The sequence below is a fragment of the Dermacentor andersoni genome, chromosome 6 (assembly GCF_023375885.2).
Source record: "Dermacentor andersoni chromosome 6, qqDerAnde1_hic_scaffold, whole genome shotgun sequence".
In the NCBI taxonomy this organism is placed as follows: domain Eukaryota; kingdom Metazoa; phylum Arthropoda; class Arachnida; order Ixodida; family Ixodidae; genus Dermacentor; species Dermacentor andersoni.
Window position 1 is genome coordinate 7,361,404 of NC_092819.1, and position 26,351 is coordinate 7,387,754.

General features: G+C 47.8%; 2 protein-coding genes across 3 annotated transcripts in view; both read right to left on the reverse strand.

Annotated features, from left to right (window-relative positions):
• Positions 1–16,464, reverse strand: part of LOC126521652 (uncharacterized) — a 34,348-nt gene extending 17,884 nt beyond the window's left edge. Inside the window, exons 1-2 of one of the 2 annotated variants that reach the window (XM_072288627.1) lie at positions 16,059–16,464; positions 11,241–11,372 (exon numbers count right to left, since the gene is read on the reverse strand). The gene's annotated coding sequence lies outside the window, so the exon portion shown is untranslated. The remainder of the gene's footprint in view (positions 1–11,240; positions 11,373–16,058) is intronic. The other variant, XM_072288626.1, reaches the window with a different exon arrangement.
• A 5,110-nt stretch (positions 16,465–21,574) lies between these two features.
• On the reverse strand, positions 21,575–25,491 carry LOC126521518 (uncharacterized). Its single transcript, XM_055065714.2, has 3 exons — positions 25,128–25,491; positions 24,037–24,144; positions 21,575–23,590 (listed from the first exon to the last, which is right to left on the reverse strand). Exons 1-3 carry the CDS (start codon positions 25,131–25,133, stop codon positions 22,427–22,429), a joined length of 1,278 nt encoding a protein of 425 aa, XP_054921689.1. The 5' UTR covers positions 25,134–25,491; the 3' UTR covers positions 21,575–22,426.
• Positions 25,492–26,351: the final 860 nt, after the last annotated feature.

A 26,351-nucleotide genomic window follows, 5' to 3' on the forward strand; every position in this document is an offset into this window, starting at 1 on the left:
TAACACATGTGTATCGCCTCGGCACATCCCGCTGTGTGAAAATTATATTCAAGGGCGAGACTCTCCCTTCGCACGTCAAGGTCGGCCACTTTAGACACCCTGTGCGATCATTCATCCCAAGGCCACTGCAATGCCACAATTTTATGAGGCTGGGACACGTGAGCGCCGTGTGCGAGAACACGACAGTTTGCTCACGCTGCAGCGAGCCCCACGCTGCAGCGAGCCCCACGCTGCAGACTTGTGCAGCCACAGTTCTGAAATGCACCAGTTGCCTTGGGTCCCATGATGCTTCCTCGAAGGACTGCCCCAAAATGAAGAAGGAAAAGGCGATCTTGAAGCAGATGGCGAGAGACCATTCGTCTCGTCGGGAAGCTGTTGCGGCCGTTAAAAAGCGACCCTCCCGACGCCGCCGGACTTCAAAGAACGCTGATGCCTCTGTGAAAAGTACGCCCCATCCGACAACACCTCGTCCTCTGCCCCCTAGGCCTGGGACAATTAAATCTAGATCTGACAAGGCCATGGCAGAGAACAATATAACTTGGTCATCACTACTAAAGCAACAACCAAAGCCAGAACAACAGCGGAAGTCACAACCGAAGCCACAGCTGATGCCGCAGCCGATGCCAGCCGGAGGAGATGCCACAGCCGGAGGCGATACCGCAGCCGATGCCACAAGCAGAGGCGATGCCGCAGCTGATGCAACAGCCAGAGCCGGAGCCACGTCAAGTGATACAGCTGCGCACGCCTGTAGAGCGAACAGCGCGTGTTCCTGACAAATTGCCCGAAGAATACCGGCAAGTGGTTATGATGCTCCGGTCTCTGATGAATACCTTTCGAATGCTCTTAAATAACCTCCACACTCCGTCAGCGCGAAGCGCAATGCAAGTGCTGGATGCTCTCAATTCAGTACTTGCAACACATGAGTAAGCATCATGGCTCACCCGCATCATTATATTCGCACTGAAGTCAGAACGGCTGGGGTTTAGCTTTATACAAAATATACTGCCACGCACTGCAACGTACTGCTGACGCTCACCGGATCCTTGGTCTTCAGTGGTGACTTCAACGTGCATCCCCAGCTATGAGCCACCAAGATTGACGGCAGCCTAACGTATCGACGGAACACTTGCTTTGACTTGACTGATTTCCACGCACTTTGCTGCGTGCACAGACAGTGTTCCCTCTATCCCGCTTTCCTCTTTCTGTTCCCCCTTTCCCTTCCCCCAGTGTAGGGTAGCAAACCGGACGCTCGTCTGGTTGACCTCCCTCCCTTTCCTCTCTGTGCTATCTCTCTTGTTCATTTTACGAGTAAACTCTGCTCGTCCACTCTCATACAGAAAGTAATAGCTAAAGTGTCACGCACATTAGGCTATCTAAAACGTAATCTCCATGTAACCCCAGCCACAACACGTAAGATCGCCTACCAAACATTCGTTCGTCCGCAGCTCGAATACGCATCACCCGTCTGGTCCCCCCATCAGGCTTATCTAATAAATTCCTTTGAGATGGCTCAAAATCGTGCAGCACGTTTCATTTCCAGAAACTACGACCGTCACTCGAGCGTACCAAACATTAAATCATCGCTCTCTCTTCCTACATTGCAATAACGGAGAATAATCGCACTAATCTGCCTATTTCACAAGATAGTCTCTAATTCGGGCCAAAAATAGTCTCTTTCAAAAAGTCCTTCTTGGAGAGGTTCTCTTTTTCATATTTTTTAGCTTTTGACTTGAGGGAAATTTCAAGGGGAGGAGATCTGGTGCACTTCAGACTCTTCAGTTCCATTTCTACATCCTGGAACTCTTTATAATCGTCCGTTAGTGGTTTTAGTTTAGAAGGTCCTGCACAAAAAGAATCAGCTAACGGATTGGGTGACGATGTTTGCTTTTGACCTAGATTTAGAATATCAGTAACTTGGGATGTATGACCCCGATTACAGGCAGCACTAATGAACTGTGCCAGCTGACTAAACAGCATTTGTGCGAAGGACTCAAAAATAGTTGTCGCAAGACGTTCCATAGCCTTTTCCGTAGCTTTCTCTACTGCGTTTGCTATGGCCTTGGATACAGAAACATCTAAGCCAGCAGTTTGACGAGCTGTACCGCCTGCATAGCACTGGGCTTTTCCTTGAATTTCAGTCACTGCTTTCCGACGTGAGCATCGCCTGCGTTCCACCACTTCAAGTATCCTTAATTATCGTTCTTTCGCAGAACAATTCGAATAGCCTGCAGCTGTGACCTTCATAACACAGACGACAGTTCTCTTCCTGAAATTTACAGTCTGTGCTATCATGATTTTCTCCGCAAAGTGGCCATCGAGCAACTGACCTGCAGCCTCTGATGCTGTGCCCGTAACGCCAACATTTCAAGCACTGCAGTGGTCGTGGAGAAAGTGGCTCTACTCTATATATCAGAGGCGATGCCTTTATTTCAGGAGGATGGACTGTTCCCGCGAATGTAACAATCACCACTTCCATAGGTGACTTCTTGTTCTCAATAAGTCGGCTACGTCGTTATACAGAAACAGCACTCGCAACTGAAAACAGTCTAATACTTCTGACGGGTCCAGGATCACGCCTACCCCGCGAACTAAGCCGTTCTAGCAAACAAGGTGTGCTGGAATAAACGGGCTCAGCTGATTCGATGCAAACTCGGAACAGTTGAGGTCTCAAGGGCACTCCTGGTCAGTTGAACAGCACAGCTATACCACCGCTACCAAATTTACGGTCCTCGGTAATTTTTTTTTAATCGGGAAGTGGCCTTCCGAGGCTCCACCTGAATAGTTTTCAGGTTCCTCATCTGAATGGATCCCCCATTAGTAGGCACTAGGACCACAGAGACACTATTGACACACTGCGTAAAAACGTCTATCGGTCACTCTCGGGGACGGATGGAAGCTAGCCAAGAGGAATGTCCGTGACCAGGAGAAGAAAGAGACATGAGGTTAGTCTGACTGCATGCCTTGAACTCTCGACACATTAAATGGACAGGTGAAAAAAAGAACGATATACAGGGCAAAGGAACAACGAAAATGCGAAACGAATAGTATAATATCGGAGCCCGACAATTAACCCTACCGCCAAGGGGCCAGGCGACCGTTCCAGTGGAGATAGGGAGACCGGGGCTGTGATGCCGGCAAGAGTCGAGCCTAGAGATGCCTTCGTCTTCTAATTTCCGCTAGGCCGATGAACGAGACGAAGTCTACTAAAGCTCCAATCGTTGTCTTTGTCGACATAGAAGAGACGAGGCATTAGCCTCCGTCTAAAAAGAAGCATCATCCCGATGCTAGAGGAGGTCACTGGTGTGAAGTTTCTCGCACAATCACTCGCTGATGTACGGTTTCATGCGTACTACGTGCACAACTGCAGACCGGTGTTGGCGGCGCCTCGTGCAATAGGGATTATCTGGGACTACCTCGTAGGCAACGTCACTTAGGCGTCGTAGTACTCGATACGGTCCGAGGTATCTCGCCTTAATAGCTTCCCGCATATGTCTTCTCGCATACGTCTACGAATAGGCGTCCAAACCCACAATCTGTCGCCGGTTTCGTAAGTCACTGGTCTATGGCGAGCATTGTAGCTGCCTGCGTCGTAGTCCTGCTGTTGACAGATACGTACGCGTGCGAGCTGTCTAGCTTCTTCTGCGCGTTGTGTAAACGCATCTGCATCCGTGTCAGTGCCATCTCATTCGTGTGGGAGCATTGCGTCCAACATTGTCCGTACTTCTCGTCCGTGAACAAGGCTGAACGGATTCATCCGTGTCGTTTTTTGCTTAGCAGTGTTGCACGCAACAGTTATATAAGGCAAGATCTCGTCCCACTTTTTGTGTTCGACATCCACATACCTGGATAGCATGTCTGCAAGACATTTGTTTAGGCACTCTAAGTCCGCTGGTTTGGGGATGGTAGGCTGTTGGCTTGCGGTAGGTCGTTCCACTGAGCATCAGGACGTTATCTAAAAGCGCTGCCGTGAATTTCGTTCTTCTGTCTGCGATTACGATGGTTGGTGCACCATGTCTCGACACAACATTCTCTATGAAAAATCGCGCCACCTCTGCTGCTGTGCCTCGCAGGAGAGCCTTTGTTTCGACGGAGCGAGTCAGAGATAATCAGTCGCGACAATAACCCAGCGGTTGTCTGCACTAGACGCAGGAAGTGGGCCCAAACGGTCCATTCCGATCTGGTCAAATGGTGTGCGCGGGACCTCAACGGGTTTTAGCAGGCCGGCTGGTTTTGTTGGGGGCGACTTGCGCCTCTGGCAATCGAGGCAAGTCCGTACATGATGTCTTACGGATTTGGCGAGTCTTGGCCAGTAGTGCCTTTCGTACTATGTTCAGTACCTGCGTGTAGCCTAAGTGGCCAGAAGTTACCACGTTGTGGCATACTTGGAGTACTTCAGTCCGAAGTGGTGTTGGAACGACCAGTAAATAGTTGCATCCGATGGGTGAAAAGTTCCTTTTGTAGAGAACATCGTTGCGTAAACAAAACGATGACAGTCTTCTTGAAAAAATTCTAGGAGCCTTGGGAGTTCGTCCGTCTAAAAGATTGATAAGAGCAACATTGCTGGCATCAGTGTGAAGCGTCGTAGGGGCTGATTCGTCAAAGTGGGCAAGTACTGGAGGTGTTTGTAGCCGTTGCCTCAGCTCATTAAACACAGTTTTCTGTGCGTCATCCCACACAAATGCCATATCGTCTCTCGTGAGGTGAGTTAATGGCGATGCAATGCATGCAAAATCTGCGATAAACCGACGCTAATACGTGCAGTGGCCCAGAAAGCGCCGACAGCTTTCTTGTCGGAAGGTATAGGGAACTGTGCGACGGCGGCAGTTTTCTCAGGATCGGGACGAACACCAGCGTGACTGACGATGTGACCAAGAAACTTCAGTTCCTCAAAGCAAAAGTAGCATTTCTCTGGCTTCAGCGTGAGGCCCGCCGACCGGATGGCTTGTAGAACCACTTTCAGTCGTTGCAGGTGCTCATCACATGTTGCAGAAAACACAATGATGTCGTTGATATAGACGAATCAGGTTTTCCACTTCAGCCCCGATTGCACAGTATCCATGAGCCTTTAGAAAGTTTTGGGCGCACAGCACAAACCGAAGGGCAAAACTTTAAATTCGTACAGTCCGTCTGGCGTCACAAAAGCGGTTTTCTCACGGTCTCTCGGGTCCATGCACCTCGATTTGCCAATATCCACTTTTCAAGTCCATTGAGGAAAAGTAACGAGAGTGTCGAAGCCGGTCAAGGGAGTCATCTGTACGTGGGAGTGGGTAGACGTCTTTCTTTGTAACTTGATTTAGCTTGCGGTAGTCGACACACAAACGCAGGTTACCGTCCTTCTTGACTAAAACTACAGGTGATGCACAGGGGCTCTTTGACGGTTTAATTACGTCGTCTTCGAGCATTCTAGTTACTTGCTCCTGTATCACTTCACGTTCTTTTAGAGCCACACGATATGGCTTCCGGTGGATTGATCTGGCCGCGTCTTCATTGATTATTCGGTGCTTGGTTAAGGGTGTGCGACCGACTCTTGATGTCGACGCAAAGCAGTCTTGGAACTCGGCTAGTAATGGGAGGAGTCTGTCTTCTTGCGGCAAGGTAGCGCTGCCGTCAAGCGCAGGAGCCGGACCTTGGGCACATGCTTCTTCAAGCATTGAAAAGCAGCCCTGAATATATGTAGCACCGTCGAAATAGGCTGCAGCCGAGCCCTTTGGAAGGTGCCGACGCTCCGTACTGAAATTTGTCAGCAACACATCTCTGTTCCCATTAACGACGTTGACAATAGCTCGTACGACTGAAATACCTTGAGTAAATAACAGCGGCGTTAATTGGTCTGCAACTCCTTCCCCGTCGAACGGCGCGTCGCATGCCACAGAAACCAGGGTGCAGGACCGAGGCGGGTTGACAACGTCGTCATCACAGCAGTCCTTATCTCTCACTAATCCTTATATGGGGCCCTGTCCACGCCGTCTTTACTTTCTTGAGACGACCTGCGAGGTCTTGGCTTATTATGGAGAAGCCAGCACCAGTGTCGACCAAAGCTGTCACTTGCTGCCCGTCAACAAAAACAATAAGGTATTCGCTTACAACTTCCTCGCTGTTATGCCTCGTCGGCTTCATAGCGTCCTGCGTTGGAAGCAACGGGGGCTTTTTATCGCCGTGACGGCTTGCAAGCTTACCCCCAGAGCTCGCCGCCTTTAGTTTCCCCGGCGTCAGCTAGGTGACCTCCTGTCCCCGAGGTCAGTGAAAGTGCGGCGTATTGGTGTAGACGAATCTGTAGGAAACGGAGATCGCGACCGATCGTCCATGTCGGCCTGCTGATTAGGCAGCGACTCCTCGTCGTTAGCTCGGCGATCGTCAAAATGAGAGCGGGTGGCTGGAGGCCCTTGAAAAGGAGCTTGGGGGCGTAGCGAGTAGTCCTCGTTGGCACGTCCACCGTCAAACCATGGGCGGAGAGGGCGAAACGATACGTCGTGAGGCCAGCAATGGCGAGAAATGTGGCCGACACCACCGCAGTTGAAACAGAGTGTGCGCCGGTCTGCAGTCCGCCATACGTCCGTTTTCCGAAACTGCGGACGTCACGGAGGCTCTTCCTAGGATGACCAAGGTGCGGAAATCGATGGCTGGCGGTAGGGCGGTATCGGCATAACAGGTGGTGAACGTCGGACCGCGGCGGCGTAGTACATGGAATGCGGCTCAGGACTAAGGTTCGGAGACGAGAACGCTTGCCTGATTTCGTCACGTATGACTTCGGCGACAGACGCCACTGTAGGTTTCACTGTCAGAGTCGCGAGCTTTTGAATTCCTTCGCGAACAATCACCCTAATCAGATTGCGCAGAGAGCCCTGAGTGTCAACAGTTATGGCAGCGGCGTTGGTTTCGTTGCTGCTGGACAAGCGATCATACTCCCTGCATCGTTGTTGAAGTGCTCGCTCAATAGCAGTAGCTTCCTTGATAAAATCAGCCACGGTACTTGGTGGATTGAAGCCAGTCAGGCGAACAACTGCCCTCTCACGCCGCGCATAAGGTAGCGTAACTTCTTATCTGTCATGTTTGGGTCGGCTCTACGACCCAGACGGTCCATGTCCTCGGCGCACATTTCGACGGTTTCGTTGGGTTTCTGAAACCGTAACTCAATTATCTGCGGGGCACGGTCCCGTCGGTCGGCACTCGTAAAGGTGCCAAGGAGCTGCTGGCGGAAGCCACTCTAGGTCGATAGACTGCCTTCTCGGTTGGTCAAATTGGTCAAGCCAGTCTTCGACGTCTTCAATGACGCCACCGTGAAAGCGATCAGGAATCCGTAGTTGAAGGGTTACCTTGGGCGAGCTGGACAAACGGACGCTTTCGGGATCCTGTGGCGGGATGGCGTCGGCTATGGGCGGCGATGGGTAGCGCCTGGAGGAAGGTTCCTGCAGGGGGGTAAGCTCTGGAGCAAGGCCTTGCAATTGACCGACGACTTAAACGATCAACAGGCGTTGCAATGGACGACAAAGTGTCCAGGCTGGATGAACGGCTCCCAGGAGGGGTCCAGAGCATCGGGTTGTCGTACCGCACCTCCTCCAGTCTCGCGGTGCAACGAAGATAGGATACGAGGACATGTATAACAAAACAGCTTGTTTTTAGTGGTCGAGCCTAGAGATGACTTCTTCGTCTTCTAATCTCCGCTAAGCCGATGCACGAGATGAAGCCTGCTAAAACTCCCATCGTTGTATTTGTCGTCGACATAAAAAGAGTCGAGGCAATATCGACTTGGTTAACATTGCATCAAGTTTCGTTGGCATTAAGTTTCGACACTAGGTTGGTTAAACATTTGTCAGAGTTCAAGATAGTTGTGTCATCTGCATAAAGAATGTAGTGTGGGGGTCTCACCCGTGCTCTTGGGACAAAGGAACAACAACACGGTAGTGCAAACAATTACAAGGGAATTTGTTGCACCTTTCGTACATTAATGCCTACTAGCCGAATTGCCATCTAAGAACATGCCGATAGATGCGCGACCAATCGAGAAAGTCCGACTCACCGTGACCGGATAGCGAGCGAATATATTCGCCCCATGCTATATGCCAACGCCGGGTCGTTCGCATGTAGGGTCACGCGAACGGTGGCGCGTTCGAACGAGGTCTCGCGAGATGGTCTCACAGGAGCATGGATCGGCACACGCGCGGAACGTCCGTGCCGCTTCCCGAACCCGAGCGAAAGAGGAAGAGTCTATACTCCCTGTCGCGCCCGACTAACCCTACGTTAGGTGGCGCTAGCAGCGCAACACTCGCGCACCCTAGTCATAGTAGTCGTGCTCGCGCGACCTTGACGCGTGTGCAGCATTGTCATAGCGGCAGGTGGGCTAAATGACGTAATAAACAGGAAAGGGACAAGCTAGCCCAGCGCTTGGCGAAGGGGGTGGACGACTTGCGCGAGCTATCCCCTCAGGTGCAGATCGCGGTGTGCACGGGGCCGGAGGTGCCTGTACGTGACAGCCGTAGTGGCTGCTAATGCGGCTATATGGAAAATGAGCCGACAGAAAGGTTTCGAGGTTGTCGAAGTAAACAGGGAAGCGAGAAGGTGTGGTGGTTTTGAAAGAGACGGGATTCACTCCAATTCCAGGCTTGGATGAGAAGTGGATTGGCGACTTCCTGGTCGCGCTGTTGGCTCTTTAGGGGGTCCACGATCGCTCAGGAGGCCAGAGTAGGTAGTAATGAAGGTCCCCTAAGGTAACCTAAGAATCGCATCGCCGTCAATAACAAAAAAAGGAAGAACGCAAGAAAGAGAGCTCGCCATGCAATAGGCTACATAAACATGCATGCGGGCAGAAAAAAATGAAAAGTGGGCAGAGATTGAGGAGCTGGTAAATAGAGAACAAATAGGGGTGTATGCGGTTACAGAAACGCACCTTAGAGACTCGAGTCGCCATTGATTGAGAATTATGTTTGGGAAGGGTGAAACACAACACTAAGTCGGAAAGAAAGGGAGGGGGAGTCGGAATGCTCACCCATCAGTGAACCAAATGGAAAAGAGTAAATTCAAAATGTCAAGAGCATCTTTGGTTATCAGGCACAATGAGTGGAAAAAATACTTGGCTGGATGTTATGTATTTGTAAACCGGAAATAATTGCGCAGAGAAGAATAGAGTAAGTGGAATGCATAAGCGCTGATATTAAGGGTTTCGGGAATGGTGCTGAAATTATCCTATTAGGTGACATGAATGCCAACGTACAGGATTTAGATGGCTATACTGACAACAACGGGAAGTCAATGCTAGGCCTTTGTAAGCAACATAACCTTGTTATCGTGTATACAGGGCCTAAGTGTGAAGGGCAGATCGCGTGGGAAGTGGGAAACCGGCAATCAACCATTGATTACTGTCTGATGACAGAAGGAATTCATGATAAGTTAGAGAAATGGTCATTGATGAGTAAGGGCATAGCAGCATAGGGAGTTATCATAAACGCATCGTTTTGAAAATGGGATATGTAGTTGGGAAAGAGAGCAACGAGTGCAAAATGACCAGTGCAAGTTTGAACACTGAACAAATAACAAATATAGTCACTAGAGTCGAGGAAGAACTTGGCAAATGGCCAAATAAAGAGTGGGAATATAGTGAGCTTCTAAGTGTAATAACGACAGAAATACGGAAAGAGAAACAACATATTCGTTGGAAAGGAAAAAAGATACCGAAAAGCTGGTGGAACAGGGAGATACGAGAAGCGATCGCCGAACGACAGAAAGCATCCCGAGAGCACAGGCAGGCAAAGAAGGCGCACTTGCCGCAGGATGAAGTAGCCAGTAAATGGGAAATATACCCGGGAAAAAAAGTACATGGTTCCAATACTGGTGCAAGCAAAGATAAAAAGTGAAAGCGAACGTTGGTTGTCAGAAATACTTGAAAAAAAGAAGGCCACATCTAGAATATTTTGGAACCACATAAAATTATTAGGCAGGAAGTCAGCAACAATACAACAACATATCCTAAACGAAGATGGAAACAGACTAGAAGGAGAAGCGGCAATAAATTACATCCGAAAAATAACAGCCGAACCTTTCCAAGGAAATGACGAGGTTGTATTTGAAGAAGAAAAGAGCATAGAAGAGAACCAGGTGGAAAAGGAGTTGGTGCTGACAAATTTCAACTGGAAGAAAGCCGAAAAGAAAATTTCTAAGCACACAGTAACGGAGCTAGACGAGGTTCCCATTAGGCTGATTAATGCAATAGGACCAAGAAGTAAGGAAGCTCTGGTGAAAGCAGTGAAAAAAAAATTAAAATATAGACGAATACCAGACAGGGGGCGTCGAAATAGAATGATTTTAATTTATAAACGTAAGGAGGAGAAAGATGGAATTCACTCATATAGACCGTTGACCATTACATCAGTAATATACGGGCTAGCAATGCAGGCAATCAAATTAAAGCTGCAAGCATGGGCAGAGAATAATGGCATTTTGGGAGAACTTCAGAATGGCTTCAGTATATGTAGGCCGTTGGATGATAACTTATTTGTTCTTACTCAGTGTATTGAAATATCAAGAGTAGAAAGCAGACCGTTATATGTGGCCTTTTAACACATTACAGGAGCCTACGACAACGCAGAGTGCAACATTTTATGGGATATTCTGGAAAGGGAAGGCTTAGGTGACGATTGTCTACAGCTTTTGAGAGATATTCACCCAGAAAATACCGTTTGCGTTGAATGGGAAGGGATGAGGAGCGAGGAGAAAGTTCATATCAACAAGGGACTGAGGCAGGGGTGCCCTTTATCCCCTCTGCTGTTTATGATGTACATGGTGAGGATGGAGAGGGCGCTAGAAGGAAGTAATATCGGGTTTAATCTCTCCTACCAACAGGCGGGTACAGTAGCACAGCAGCAGCTTCCAGGTTTATTTTATGCGGACGACATTGTGTTGCTAGCTAACAAGCAAAGTGATTTGCAACGTCCGGCTAATATTTGTGGGCAGGAAGGCAAGAATTTAGGTTTTAAATTTAGTGTTAGAAAATCAGGTGTTATGGTATTCAATGAAAACAGCGAACAGAAAGTGGCGATACAGGGCCACGGAATACCTCTGGTAAGAGAATATAAATACCTTGGTATATGGATAAACGAGGGCAAGATATATATGGACACACAGGAAAAAACAATAACAGTGAAGGGGAAGAGATATGCAGCCATAATGAAGCACAGAGCGCTATGGGGATACAATAGGTACGAGGTCCTCCGAGGTATGTGGAAAGGTGTAATGGTTCTAGGACTTACTTTTGGAAATGCGGTTGTTTGCTTTAAATCAGGGGTACAATCAGGACCCGGTGGGAACCAAAGGTCAGGGGGACGCCTCGAATTGGGCGCTCTCGGGAAGACTACAAACGAAGCTGCGCAGGGTGATGTGGGCTGGACAAGTTTTGAAGTAAGGGAAGCTCACAGTAAAATTGATTATGAGGAACTACTGAGGAATATGGAAGAAAGTAAATAGGCTGGGAGAGTGTTGAGGTATCTGTACAGGAAGAAGTTAAGAGGAAAAAATGAAATCAGGAAAGAAACAATTTATGAGAACTCAAAGGGAAGCACATTACTTTTCGAAGCGAGGTCGGAATGCCTTCAAGGTCAAGTTCATTTATTTACTACATACATGGAGTTTTACACAAGTGGTTGGGACGAGGGAAGAAAAGCTGCATTGAAAACAGCTTGACTAGCCCCAACGTCCCCGGTTCACTGTGGCGGCATGTCCAGTAAAAGAAAAAATACATTACAACGTCGGTGTCAAATGAGGAAACACATGATATCCACAGAAAACATATTTTACAAAAAGTGAAATTTAACTAGGAAGATATTTAACACAGCATGCTTAAAACAGAAGTGTTAGAGAGTGCGAACGTTTTCATAAGAAATCTTGAATTTATTTAATGTCTTCGACAAGTATTAACTTAATGTTTGAAGGCCTTAGTTTGTGCGCGGCCGTGGCACATACCATTCTTCCGAGTGTCTGTTTAGGCACGAAGAAGGATTTAGTTGCAAGTTAGCTACACTGTGTATATAATCGCGATTTTTTACAGTATCAGATCTAAAGGAAAGTAATAAACTGTGTTCATATAGCACGTTTAATTTAATTACATTATATTTAACGAATAGTTCTGAAGTATGTGCATTAAATGGTAGGTTTGCAACAGAACGTAGGGCCTTTTTTGTGGGATAACAAGATTAGTTATGGATTGCTGTGTTCCGTTACAACAAATCAAGTTGCAATAGCACAGATGTGATGAGAAGAGTGCCTTAAATATCGAAAGCTTTTGAGGAAGTGGCAATACACGCTGACATTTTCTCAGTACGCCCAAGACCTTGCAAAGTTTGTTGTGTAAATGTTCCGTATGGTGATCCCATTTCATATATTCGTTAAAAATTACACTTAGAGATGTTACTGTAGAAGAAAATTCAAGTTTATTATGATTCAACATGAAATTGTAAGAATGAGTGAGCTCATAAAGTGGGTATTTAGAGCGAAAAGAACAGCTTTAGGTTTTGCGCAGTTAATTTGTAAAGAATTTCTGTGTGTCCAGCTGCATATCTTTTCTAATGTCAAGTTAGCTAGATTCACGAGATCATGTATATTTGTTCCTGAAAAGAAAAGACCTGTATCATCAGCGTAGATTAGGTATTGGATTGAAGGGTCAACATTTAAAATATCATTAATAAATAAATTAAACAAAAGCAGCCCCAATATGCTTCCTTGGGGAGCTCCGTATTTAACAGGTTGCATAGAAGACAGAGTTCTGCTTATCGATACACATTGATGTCTGTTTGTTAAGTAGTTTTGAATTAGATGAAGGGCCACCCCACGAACTCCAGAACACTGCAGCTTTCCTATTAATGTTTCATGGATAATTTTATCAAAGGCCTTGGACATATCTAAAAATATGCCGAGTGAATTTTTTTGCTTCAATATTTTTAAGAATCAATTCTTTTTGAAACTGTAGAGCACTTTCTGTTGAAAAATCTGATCGAAATCCGTATTGCGATTTTGTTATGACAGAATGTTTGTCAAAAAAGTTTGACAGTCTAAGATGATTAATTTTTTCAAGTCCTTTGGAGAACGGGGGAAGGATTGAAATAGGTCTATAATTACCGATCATGTTTTTATCTCCACTTTTGAATATTACCGTCACCTTATAGCATTCTTCATATTATGTGGGAGAATGCAAGTTTGTAAGGAAAGGTGGTAAATATGTGTCACACGGGCTAAGAAGATCAATAATATATTTAATCGGCTCCATTTTTAGACCATTTATGTCCTCGCTCTTACTCGTCTTAAAGTTTTTAAATACTCTTAATACTTCATTTTCATCAGTTGGGCAAAGAAATATCGATTACTTGAGCGGCACGGGCAAGTAATCAGAGGGACTATCTTGATGTGAGCTCTCAGTTACAGATGTAGAGTATTCATTGAATTTATCGGCTAACTCCTTGCCTTTGATAACTTCATTGTCAACTACAAGTTCTTCTAAACTATTTCTTACTCTAACTGGAGATATGATGGAGTGTAATTTATTCCACATTTGTTTGATATCTGTGACGCCCTCGAACATGTTATAATAGTAATTTCGTTTTGCTTGCCGTTGTAACTTAATGATAAAATTTCTAGATTTTTTAAACATCCTCAAAGCATGTGGATTTCGGTTATCTAGGAATGCATGAAAAAACCTATCCTTTTTCTTCATCATTTTTAGGATCTATGCAGTCATCCAAGGTTTGCGGGCACGATTTGCTTTTCTAAAAGCATGAAGTGGGAAATATTTATTATAAACTGAAGTGATCGTTCGGATAAAGTAGTCGTAAGCTAAGCCAGCACAGGAGCAAGAACATAAGTCACCGCATTGCGTTTGCTCAATTTCATCACGAAAGAGTTTAAATTTACAGCTCTATAATGTATACCAGAAGCAGCCTGCCTGGGTGTGCAGCGGGATTGGTGTACAATAAGGTACACAGGCAGGTGATCACTGATAGCGGTACAAATGGTGCCAGAAAGTACAGAATCAAAGGGAAAGTTTGTTATGAACGGGTCTATTAATGTTGCACTCGAGTCAGTAATACGAGTAGGAGTGACAACAACATTCGATAAAAAGTGGGAATCAAGAAGTGCCGAAAGATCGTTTTGCTTATTTGTGCTTGCTAACATATCAATATTCAATTCTTCACCTCCCAACACGAGTCTATATCCATTGTCATTAACAAAGGAAAATTAAATTGTTTATGCTGCCATCGGGTGGTCTGTATACTGCAAGAAACACACAGTTTTCTACTTTAAGACATACAATTTCAATATCAACCGTGCATTGAGACCACTCGTTAAGCCATTCGTATCTCACCTCATCTTTAACATACATACATGCGCCACCTCCTGTCCTTACTTTCCTATTTAAATAAACTGGATTATAACCTGCGATAATAATAACGTTCGAGTCATCACGGTACCAAGTTTATGTTAGCATAACTATGGAGAAATCAAATTTAAACTAATCAAGAAGAACAAAGACGTTGTCGTCTTTGCAACGAGCAGACTGCATATTAATGTGAAGCACGCCTAGGGGTGATATGCGCTGGTCTACAATGCGTGAATTTAGTTCCGATGTACTATAACCCACTGTATTAGAGTCCATTAGTAGACAGTGGTCATAACATATATGTATACAGAAATTAATTATAGCAAGTATAACAAAACAGCAGCCTTTGAATAGGGTAAACGTACTCACTAAGAGATGTTGCTCAATCGTTACGAATCCATACTTTCGTTGCACAATGGTAGAAAAAGTAGCATAAACAACAGAGAAGTGATATACGGCACTAATCCAGCACACAGCAATATTCAAAGCTTTATGCAGCACTGGTTACAGAAAATGCTGTGTAATACGAAGAAATAGGTTTAGACACATATAACACTCTACAGAAGGACAGGATTATGTTTTCCTGTTTAACAAAGTGATGAAAAAAATAAAGAAAAATGACATGCAGGATCACAACTAAGAAAACCATTTTTCCACCGTGCAGACCTGTTAAACAACTTGCGCCAAGTCCTCACACGTTAGGCGCAAAACTCGTGTCTTTTCCAATTTCCGCATGAGAACTTTGCCTTGAGACACCCAGATAAACTTCCTTTTTTTTCTGTCTTTACTTGCTTGTCTCGCTTTTGCTAGCAAAATTTTGTTTTCGCGACAGAGATGCGCTCATTTACATAGATCGAAGCATCTGTGTCATACCCTAGATCCTTTGCATTTAGTTTTCTTTTCCTTGCTGCCGAAAGCATTCTGCCCCGGGCGGCTCTCAAACGAAACTTTACGGCCACATGCGGCCTACTGTTATCTCTGGATGGCACACGATGCACAACGTCTATGTCATTCTCAGTGACGCCGGCCCTCACATACCCCGCAAGTTTTCCAACTTCCTTCAGAAGGTCCTCATCTGGTACAACCGGAAGCCCTTGAATTTCAAGATTCATATATCTGGAGTATTGTTTTAACTCAGTTATCTCCTTCGTAGCCTGCTTCAGTTCTTTTTTGAGGAGTTCACTTTCAATGCGGCACGGCTCATTGTCAGCCCTAACAGCAGAAAGCTCACCGCGGAAGGCCTCAACATCAAGTTTGAATTTTTCAAAACCATCCCTCAAGAATTGTACGAATCGTTGAAGAGCAGTGATTTCCGACCGAGTTTCACCGTTTGAGGTAGTGATCCGAGCAACGTCACTTTTAATGTCTGACGCGAAAGAATGTAGCTTAGTTACCAACTCAGTCAATACTTTAACGACCTCTTTTATGCTTACCGGCTGCTTCTCAGCCATAGCTGTAGCAATGTCTTTTAGGTCACCAGAATTAATTTCCCTGCTCGACTTAACGTTGGCAATAGAAGACGACAACAACACAGCAGAAAATAGAAGGCATTCACAAAAAAAAAAAAAAAGAACCCAGCGCAAGTGACCAGGTACGGTGCTACATTAGCTTTGGGTACTACACTATTCATGGTAACACTCGCGGCAGCAACAGCGACGGGAGAGCAGTGTACGCATGAGCGCGATAGAAAGAATGCACCAACCTGCAATGTTGTCGAAGAGTGAATTAGTTTGCGCCCGCACACCTTCGTCGTCGCTGCCACAGTGAAAAGAATGCGTTCCCAGGAAACACCACCCCCAAGATGAGAGCGATAATCCAAGGTTGCGGCAGCCTCAAACAGATGGCAGTTCTGGCATGGAAGTCCGGCCCTGGTGCAAAGCAGGAAATATAGATTGCGATGAATCGGTGCCGTTATTTCAGTAGCCGGGTATACGATTGCACAGGACTCCTTACGATCAGATTGGGCAGGCACAGGCAACTGCAATGTTGCAGAAGAGTTGATTAGTTCGCGCCCGCACACCGTCGCCGTCGCTGCCACAGTGAAAAAAATGCTTAGAACACGCACCTATAAAGCGAGATATAAGAAGGAAGAAGAAGCATATGCTTGCTGCGGTAATTGGCCTCCTTGAAGCCCTTGGGTTTAGCGAGAGCAGGGGAAAAGTAAACATGTCCGCAATAGAGATTAGTAAGAGGCGATTGGAAGATTGGTGGAAGAAAAGTAGGGAAACAACAAAAAACGGAGACGCACAAAAGCAAAGTTCACAATAGGGGGTCAGAAAATTTGATTGTGGGAGTTCATGGTGTTTCTTTTTTCTTTTTCTTTTTTAACTTAGGTATCACATTAGGCAGTATAATAGCAAGAGCTTGGTGGCGCCAACCACCGCCCGGTTCCAAAGCGGACGCTCATAACATCCATCCATCCATCCAACCCTCCGTCCATCCATCGCACGTCTCTCGTAATGCGCTGCAACAAGACTGCGCCGGCACTAAGCTATGCGACGAAGCCGGATCACAGCAGGAGCGAAAAAGCTAAAAGCACGCATCATAGAGAAGGGCGGACAAGCACTCGTTCTGTCTTTAGGTCCTCCCCTGTCTGTGATCGTGTTTCTGCCGCTAAATTAATTACTGTTCACAACACTCGGGTGTTCGCAACACTCAATTGCATGACTACGTGTGTCGTTCTCGTGAAGTACGCTAACAAAACAGCATAAAGAAAACGCACGTGTCTCTAAATCACAGCCCTTAAATTACCTCATTGGGTTTGCTTGGGAATAAACAGAGCTTTAATGCCAATCGTTAGGCTCTACAGGGCAGGAAGACGATGGTTGGTACAAAAAAATTTGACCGCCCTTCCATTACTGTGAAGAGGAGCGCAAGCGAAGCTCGGGATTCGCGGCCCTTCGTTGTCGTAACGCCTCGGCTTCACGCTCCTTCACGGCGAGGTGGCACGTCGACGACGAGCCCTTTCTCGAGCGAGGTCCCGGCGGCGTTCATCAAACGCCGCCTGTTCTTCGACCGAACGCACGACGCGCGGCTGACCCATCGCAGCTGCGATAGTGTTCTGATGCGAGAAACACTCGTTCCTGTCACGACACCTAGACACGTGACCCCTATTGGCGGATAGATTGACGTGATTAGTCCGGCAGCGCAGCAGGATTCTCCGTTCAGCGGGTCTATTGCTTGTTTTCTTTTTGTAGCACTCCGTGCACGTGTGCGCCTCTGAGAGCAGCTGTTTTTTTTTTTCTTTTGTTTTTTTTAGCGTTCCATCGCCGTCGCAGGCTAGCGTCTACAAGCTTGACTTGAAAAAAGGAAAACGCCGCGGTAGCCGCCCGCGCATTGCACTGCTGAGCGCGAGAGGTCACGCGTGCGATCACCACTCGCGGCGGCCGTATCTGCAGAAAGAGAGAGAAACGCCGGTGTACTTAGATTTAAGTGCACGTTAAAAAAAAAAAGAGGTTGTCAAACTAATCTGGAGATCCCCGCCACAGCGTGCCTCATATTCACATCGCCATTTTGACACATGGAACCCAGGCACGTACCCAAGGGGAGGCCCGGGCCCCCCCACATCTCCCCGCCCACGCCACCACACATTCCTAAAGCACCGCCAGATCAATGTTGAAACTTGACAGTTATTCGGCGGTCAACATTTTGCTGCCTTTTTCACTCGTTCTGATTGGCGGTAGTTATCGGCATCTCCTAGGGTGTGAAGGCCCGTTTCCTCATCGATTCAATGCCCACACGATTAACTCGACATGCATTGAGTTGTCACCGTCTTTTCGGCGGTCACGCGCATCACCGTTACTTCGTTAGTTCAACCTTCTTTTTCCAGGGACCAGGAAAGGGATTTGGTTCGTGGTCAGCTGGTCTGTATGTACGTGGAACGAGTTGCGGCCAGAGAAAACGCCAATTGCGTTTAACTTTTCCTTTTGCTTCATGATTTCCTCGAGTAACGGCTCACCGCGACGCTGACAGATTCTCGGAACCATATACCCGCGATATGGGTTAGATAAGGTGGAAAATAATATGAGACAGCGTCCATCATCAAAGCCTGGAATAACACTTCAACTCATGCGCAATATGACTGTCCCCCGTTAACTCTCCTGTTTTATTTTTTTCATAATTGTAGAGCTCTTCTCGTGCAAAATTGCCAACTGGAAACAAGAGTCGCAAGGAGTTGAGAAATGAGGCGATCTACTAAGGGAGACAGCCAAGGCAGCAGCCATACAGGAAGAGAGAGCGAAAATTCACAAATTTAACCGTTGTTTGTAAAAATATTTATGGATCAACATCTTTTTATTTAAAAAGTAAGTAGAACACAAAAAAGAAGCGGAGAACAGTTCCGTGTGCTCCGAATGACGCTTCTACAGTTATCATTCGAGTAACGTAGCCACTTCTGTGCTGTGCTTACGTAGGTATTTTTCTAACCATCCGCGGTGGGCGTAGTACATCTAGAATCGCACCGTCTTGCGCCCTACGCGGTTGTACAGGACTGGCAGCCAGGCATCGTTATGTAACTTCCCAAATAACAATACGAGTCGGTTGTGGCACTTCACTTGGTAGAGCATAAACGAGAGATCCAAAAGAACTGTGATTGCTCCGCAAATATATATTTCTCTATAATTCTTCCAGAGCAAATTCACAAAAGGCTACTATAGTCGGATACAAATTACATCTGCTGTGAAGCCCCGCCCACGCCCTCATAACCGCCAGCCACTGTTCCTCCGCGAGGCTGCAAATAATTCGTACTTCAAACTTTTCCTTTTATCCAAATAAGGCGGTAACCGCAAAAATAAAAATATTAGTGCGTAATTTTTTACCTTTTGCCTCGCCTATTATAGTGGAATGGCCAAAGCCTAATTCTTTATTGAACTGAAATAACATGCTTGCTTTGCTGCAACTATTTACTGCCAAGTTTGACTTCAGTTGGCAGTGAAGTTTCATGAGTAAAACGGGTTCACCAGTGAAATGAGCGGCACCGCAGACTTTTGAAGAGTGAAATGCCCAGACTCCATACACTTCGTCCATGTCTGTTGCACACCTCATTGCTTCCATCGATGAAAAGACTTTTCAAGAATAGCAGACGCCCCGGAAGTATCAAGTACGACGCCATTTTGAAAAGGCCACATGACAACAATATTGTTAGCTTCTGTGATTGGCTGGCGAAGTAACACAACTCCGCGCGGTTTGTGTGTCTTGGTTGCCAACTGCTGTTTTTTAAGTTGTATACTACTAAAGTGATCTCTATTTTACACTTTGGCTTCTGTACTTGTTCTTGGCAGTGTTCTTCCTGCGTTTCTTTTCTACGCAATTCCATTTGACGTAGGTCCTTGTTTGCCAAGCAAAGGAGAGGTGTATCGCACAGGCGTACCTGTAAAATATACCTTATTTCATTTCGCTTTTGCGGATTTACGCGTTTTTATGGCGAATGGTGGACGTTATTCGCATTTCTACGTGTAAAGTACCCCCCGCCGCCCGAAAAAAAATCCTGGGTACGTGCATGCCTGATAGAACCCCAGAACTTATTTTGTCAAAATAAAGATACTTCACACGAGGTTCGAACAATGACTGCACAGCGCGTACGTCAAGCTCTCCACGTGCGAACACAGTTGCGTAGACCTGGCGCCCAGTTCGAGCAGGTGCTGCAGAATAACATGGATATGCGGCGAACACTGAGGGCGCGCCACATTTCACATTTGTAATAGTACTTGGAAATTTCCGAATCTTCTAGAAATGATTAGAAAGCGCCTGCCGGACGTTTCTGTGGTGCAGTTCACCGCCATGGTTAGTGACAGAACCATTTTGTCTAAAGCAAGTGCTTTCTCGCCCAGCGTTTTCTGTGCACAGTGTATGATTGCTGTAAAGCGACAGACGGTGCACATTGTGAAATTTACCATTCCATTAAGAAGAACATCGCACTCTACATATACACACACTCTTCCTCTTCTATGCCACATGTTTTGTTTACTTATTTCTTCAAGTTCCAACAGACTAAATCCGCATCGCTTGCTGCAGGTTATTCCACTTCATCAGATGCATCACTGAAACAGGCAGACGTTGCTTGCACGAGAAATCGCAATGCTTAGGTAGCAGATTACAATGTTTCTCTTTGGAATAAACAATTTGTCCGAAATATCTGCTGAAAAGTAAATCGGCGTTGCGGTTAATCTAGTCCTGATGTGCGTGAGCTAGGCTTTCGGAAAACCATTAATCCAAACGCCAATGCGTTTCTCAGCACCTCCTGGAGACGGCTTTATACTTCTGTTAAATAGATACTACCCGACTCCCATTCGATGTTTGCAACTTGTACACTTAAATTAATTAGTAGAAGGCTGCTAATTAGGTATAGCAACATTGAGTAGTTGTGCCAGTTATGTCCCCCTCGCTGAAGGGGCCGAACCACGCTGCGTGCCACGGGGAATGTCATTGAAAATATGTTCGAAGCAAGCAAACAACGAAACAGTCGAGAAAACGTTTTGCGCACGCCGCACAGCCCGCATTTATCACATTTCGACAGAACCGCTGACCGTTATAAACGGAACATCAGAGTGTATTTTAGAGTCCGACTAAAACATCAATCGCCGTGTTGAAATCAAGTACGCCTCTCGACATCCGAGTGCCCTCTAGACTGGTGTATTTCGCCTCCGTGTGAAACTAGTGTCCTAGCAGGGCCAAATCAACAGTGCCCACGTGGTGCCGTAGTGTAGATGTATTTACAGCCGTTGATGACATAGGCCATGGAAGTCAGTGAATGATGCGGCGGCCGTGCTGATGCAAAGTCTATGCAGTGCATGCCTAACCATGAGATGATATGTTTATTAAATACAATAGAAATGTTGAGACGGATGCCAACATCCTGCAATGTCGCTAACTTACTGGGAAAAAAATATTTTCAGCATGTTTATGTTGACCACAGCCAGTTTATAATCTGTTCTCCAAAATTAAGTTCTTTGGTAATACACATATGCACAGCGCAGAAGTACCAATTCTGCCTGATATGTAGTCTTTATGCATAATATGCTGAGAATACACATTTTCAGAAGAAGGTTATGTACGTGTTAGTTCTTTTCCGCATAAAATTGCGTTCAAATGCGCGAATGTTCCGGTTAAATCCTGACTCTCGTTAGTATATAGGTACGGTGTACCTTTCTCGGTGCCTATTTCTGCCGGATACAATAAACAGATGCGAGACACACACACATACACACACACACACACCTATACAGTAAACGTGTTTATTTCTGCAGCGTATATTCAGCCGCCTTGGCACCACGACAAAAAAAAAAAATAAAAGAAAGCGCAGGAACTTCATCTCCGAATTCGAAAGACGTCGGCACAACTGATCCTTGAGTCCGCGCAATGTAATGTTGCGACAAGCCTGAAGGAACGAGACGGTCGAGAAAGGCGCGTGCCGCAAATCGCGACCCACGCTCTTGTAAGACCAGCTTTAGGCCTGCGAATGCCGCCAGCTTATTTCTTCCAGCCGAAAAACGATTTACTTAAAAGCTTGTCTGAAAGACAGCGAACGACAGCGCGCAGCCAGAGGCACCCGTGCATCTCGACACAGCAGCGCGAGTACAGACCGGCGGTGTCGTGAGAAACTGTGAGACGCTGAGAGATCGGTGGGTATCATCCTAAATGCGCGAGCGTATTCCACCGCACGTTGTTTGCAGCGGCGGCGCTGCAGTTACAGTTGGCAGTGCAATCGCGAGTAGATGTTTGCTCGACGAAAGACCAGGAAACGCAGCCATCCAGGAATACGTCCGCCTTGGTGGGTTTCCGTCACGGTTTCAGAGAAGTTGACGTCAAGAAGATGCCTCTTGGCGAGGTACGATTGCATATATAGGAGATCGTAAGGCCCTGCGCACTGTCGGGCCGTCAAGCCCCTTGATCGACACTCTTCCCAACTGGTCGGCTGAAAACGTCATGCAGGGGCTTTATCGGGCCGAAATGGTACGAGAACAGGGAAGCATAAGTGTGGATCATCTCGCGTACCCGCCGCCAAACATGCCGCTGCAAAACTGAGCGTGCGTCAGAGTGGGAATAGCGCATGAAAGCGAACCTCGTTTGCTCCTAGAAGGGGAACGCCACCACTGGCGGCAGGAAGGGTGCGTGGTAGGGCCACTTGAGCTGGCCGAAGGGAAAACCCGCGTGGCTCAGCTGCGCAGAGTGGAAGAAGGCGGACGCTAACGCTGGGTTCGCGTAGAATGCCGGGTGGAAGGCACCAGCCGGGTGGCGTGGGGCGAAGGACAGCTGGGGCACACCGGCGGGAAAGTACCCGAACGCGGCCGGCGAGAAAGGCGGGTGCCTCGCCACCTTGAACGGGAATCCCCCGTGAAAAGCGGCCACCTGGAAGCCTCCGGGTCTTCGGTGGAAAGGCACAGCCGGTGCCGGGTGAAAGGCGGGCCCAACGATGTGCACGTCTGCTGCGTCCACGTAGAACGGGTACCTGGGCATACTGACTTTGCGCCTCGGAGGGGCGCCGGGCCTTTTTGGAGATGGACCGGAAGATACCCCGCCGATCTCCTTAGCTGCCGGAGCAGCCAATGGCACGGACGGAGGGGACTCCGAGGGCACGGGTCGGGGCGCTGGAGACGGCGGGAACACGGGAGGCCTGGGCTTAGTGCGGTGACGAGCAGGCGGCTTCGCGCTAACCTCATCCGCATCGGTCAAAACTTCGGGCGGGGCAACGTCGCCTCCCGCATGGACACTCACAGACGTGTCCGTGTCTTTGGCTGCACCAGGCTGATTTTGGATAACGTCGGGCTCGATGCTCACTGGAGGCACCACCGTCGAACGACCCGAGGTGGAACTCGTCGACAACGTGGGCGCCGCAGGCACATCCGCGGTGCCTTCTGCAGGTAGCTCGGCCGGGAGTCCCGTGGGTTCTGCGGTCACTGTAGCCACAACCTCTTCGTCCTCATCGGAGGGCTCCTCTGCCACCGCGCCGGATGGTTTGCCTGCCGTGAAGTCCACGGGCGGCAAAGCAGCGACCGGCGGCGGGCGGCTTATGGTGGCGCCAGCGGGGTCCTTCATGGGTTCTACCCCCGGCTCGTTGGTCCGCACGTCGGCGCGGAATCCTTGCGCATCCGCCACGTAGTTGACGACGCGGACGCGGCCATCAATGTCTCGCAGCCCGTACGACCCCACCTTGACTCCATTGGAGCTCTCCTCTTTGTGGAAGCTGCTGCCCGAAGAATGAACTACGTCGTAGCCGAATCTGTAGTTTCCTTGGCTCTGCAAGGAGCAAGAAATGGATAACGCGTCGCTTGAAGGTCAAGAAAAATTGCTGATTACATAAAGTGCGCAAAAGAAGCAAGTATTCACGTTCGCCGAGTACATGAGTACCCATGATCTCTTTACCGTAGTACGTATAAGTGTGCGCCTGCACAGGAAGCATGTAAGACGCTGCCTTTGGGTGGGAAAGAAGCATGCTAATAAAACGAGCTGAAAGAAAGTAAGAAATGGCCTAAAATGCTATCAGGTTTCACGGATACATAATCACTTTCGACAAGAACATTGGATTGTTTTCAAGAAGTCGTTGCTGCCGACTGCTCCATGCAGACGAAATTCTCCATGCTCACACTTAATACACCAGTGAAATTAGTTAAAAGATGATGGTGGCGACGACCATGGTTATAGACATCACATAATCAAAGGAATATATGGGCGCAAATACTCACGTCCTGTGTCTTGAAGTGCGTACTTGTGCCGGTACGCGTTGCAACCCTTTGCTGGCTCACTGAACCTCCGCTCGCAAATGCAAGGACAGTCGCCAGTACTAGAACAGGCTGCGAATGTGAACGCCAAAAATTAGGGCGAGGAAGATCACTATACGGTTCGCACACTTGTAAACTTTTTTTTTACGTCTTTGTGGCAGCAATGAAAGCTTTCCAGGCCCACACATTTTACAACGGACAAAGAACCGCGCGACCGCCGCCGCCTTACATCAGATTCTGGCTCACATAAGAAAAGTAAAGAAAAATGCTCAGGTCCTCTCATGTACATTGATGACATTCGGTGACACTGCTTAGATCAGCCCATATGCTTTCACGCCTATCTGCGGTAGTAGCCGCCGACGTGATCGACATCATCGGTGAAACATTGAGCACAGCCCCTACAGGAATTAGAGGAAAAGGTTTTGCAAAGCAAAATACCACCCACACAATTAAATTTAGCAGACAAAATGACAAGCCGATCATTTTGAATACCCCGGTTTTTAAGCACAGATGATGTCGATTACAGAGCTGCCGGATACGGGCGGGAAAGGTACCAAACACAATTACTTTTGCTTGAAAGCCCCAAAAGAAACGTACGTACGTTGAGCGCGGACTGGGGTATCAGCATGCGCGTCGCAAAATATGGCTTGCCTACCGTGGGTTAACTACGCAGGTCTCAGCTGTAAACATTGCTCTAACCTTCGACAACAGCGTCTGTTACAGGCAACGAGAATCGTATTCGAGCGGTGCACACACTAAGTGTCTTAGCTAGCTGCTCAGAGCAGAGTAGCAGACCTAGAGGCTACTACCATCTTTCTTCAATCAATTCTCATCTCTCTCTCTCTCGCTAAATGCTGCAAGTATAACCACATAAGCGACAAGTCTGAGGCTCAACTCTTCGGAGTGCCATGGTCACGCGTCTGTACCAGCCTGCTCGTCTACCTCCGACAACCGTTGGACGCCGTGACAACTAGTGACGCGTCCATGGTGTACGCTCCACGTGGTGCCGCACAAGAAGCCGCAAAACACCGGCGTGGTGATCGCGCTCAGCTCACCTTCATGGTGCGACGCGCACTGGTTGTCCTGCTCGTGAGAAGAAGCCTCTGCCGGCGCTCGCATTAGCCTGCGCGCAATGGGCATCCGACTTGCCCCTTTATAGAAAAGCACACCGGCGCACACAATCATAAGCAAATAGGCGGTCACGTGACGCTCCCGTGTAAACGGCCTGGGACAGCGTCATCACCTCGCCAGGAAGGAAGCGCCGTTCAAGTTCATCCCTCCTCGCCGCTCGGGTGGCTTTCGCCGGAGCGGCGGAGACGAAAACAAACGTGGCCAAAGACGGGCTGGGAAGCCGTTGCTCCTTCGCCGTCACAACCGGACAGGCCGCGCCTGCGGACGTGGACCCCGGCGGTCACTGCGCGACCGGCATCCATTAGCCGATCCCCGCCCATTATGCGGCGCCCTGTCACGAGCGCGCTCCGCCAGGGCGCGCAGCGATGCCCTTCCTCGAGACGACACCGAGTCGAACGCGGATGTCGTCAACGGTCGGCAACGATCGGTGCGTGGCAAACGCGTATAACAACGCTCGTCGTCCGGAAACGGGACGATCTTGTGTTCTGCTCTTCGCGTACTGTAACGCATGCCTTCCGTGCAGAGACAGCTCTTTCGACCCACACACTTCGCACACCTTGGATGCTATTGTACACTCAGTCATCGTTCGACATTTCTCCTCAAAAGCTCAGGCGCAGTAGTCATTCGGGCAGCTACTCGCCTGTCACGTGACGTATCTGTATATTGCATATAATCGGATTGCATTAGGATATTCAGATAGAGCGACTTTCTCTGGTCTTGATATGGTCGGCCTCAGTGCGCTTTAAATGCTTGTGTAGACGCTCGGTCTGGATTTTAATCACAGTGGTACACCTGGGTGACCTTTGCTAGCAGTTCGCACTGCGTGGCCGCAACAGGTTCAAACTTATTCTCGCAGTGAGCAGGAAGAAATTAAAAGTCACTAAATTATACTGGTATACGCGGGAAGACAAGCAAGAGAGACTGCCGCCGGAACATTGACAATTAATGCGAGTTGACGTCCACGCCGCATACGTATAAGCTGGAAGCGCGCAGCTAGAATCGCTCCATCTTCGAGGTGACGGAAGAGGGCAATCGGCGCAGCTTCCCCCCTTCTCCCCGGCGCCACAAGCTTCGAGCGTAAAAGTGGTAGGAAGCGATGCTGTTCCTGGCAGAGAAACCACTGCTGCAGTCGCATCGCTCCTTCTCGC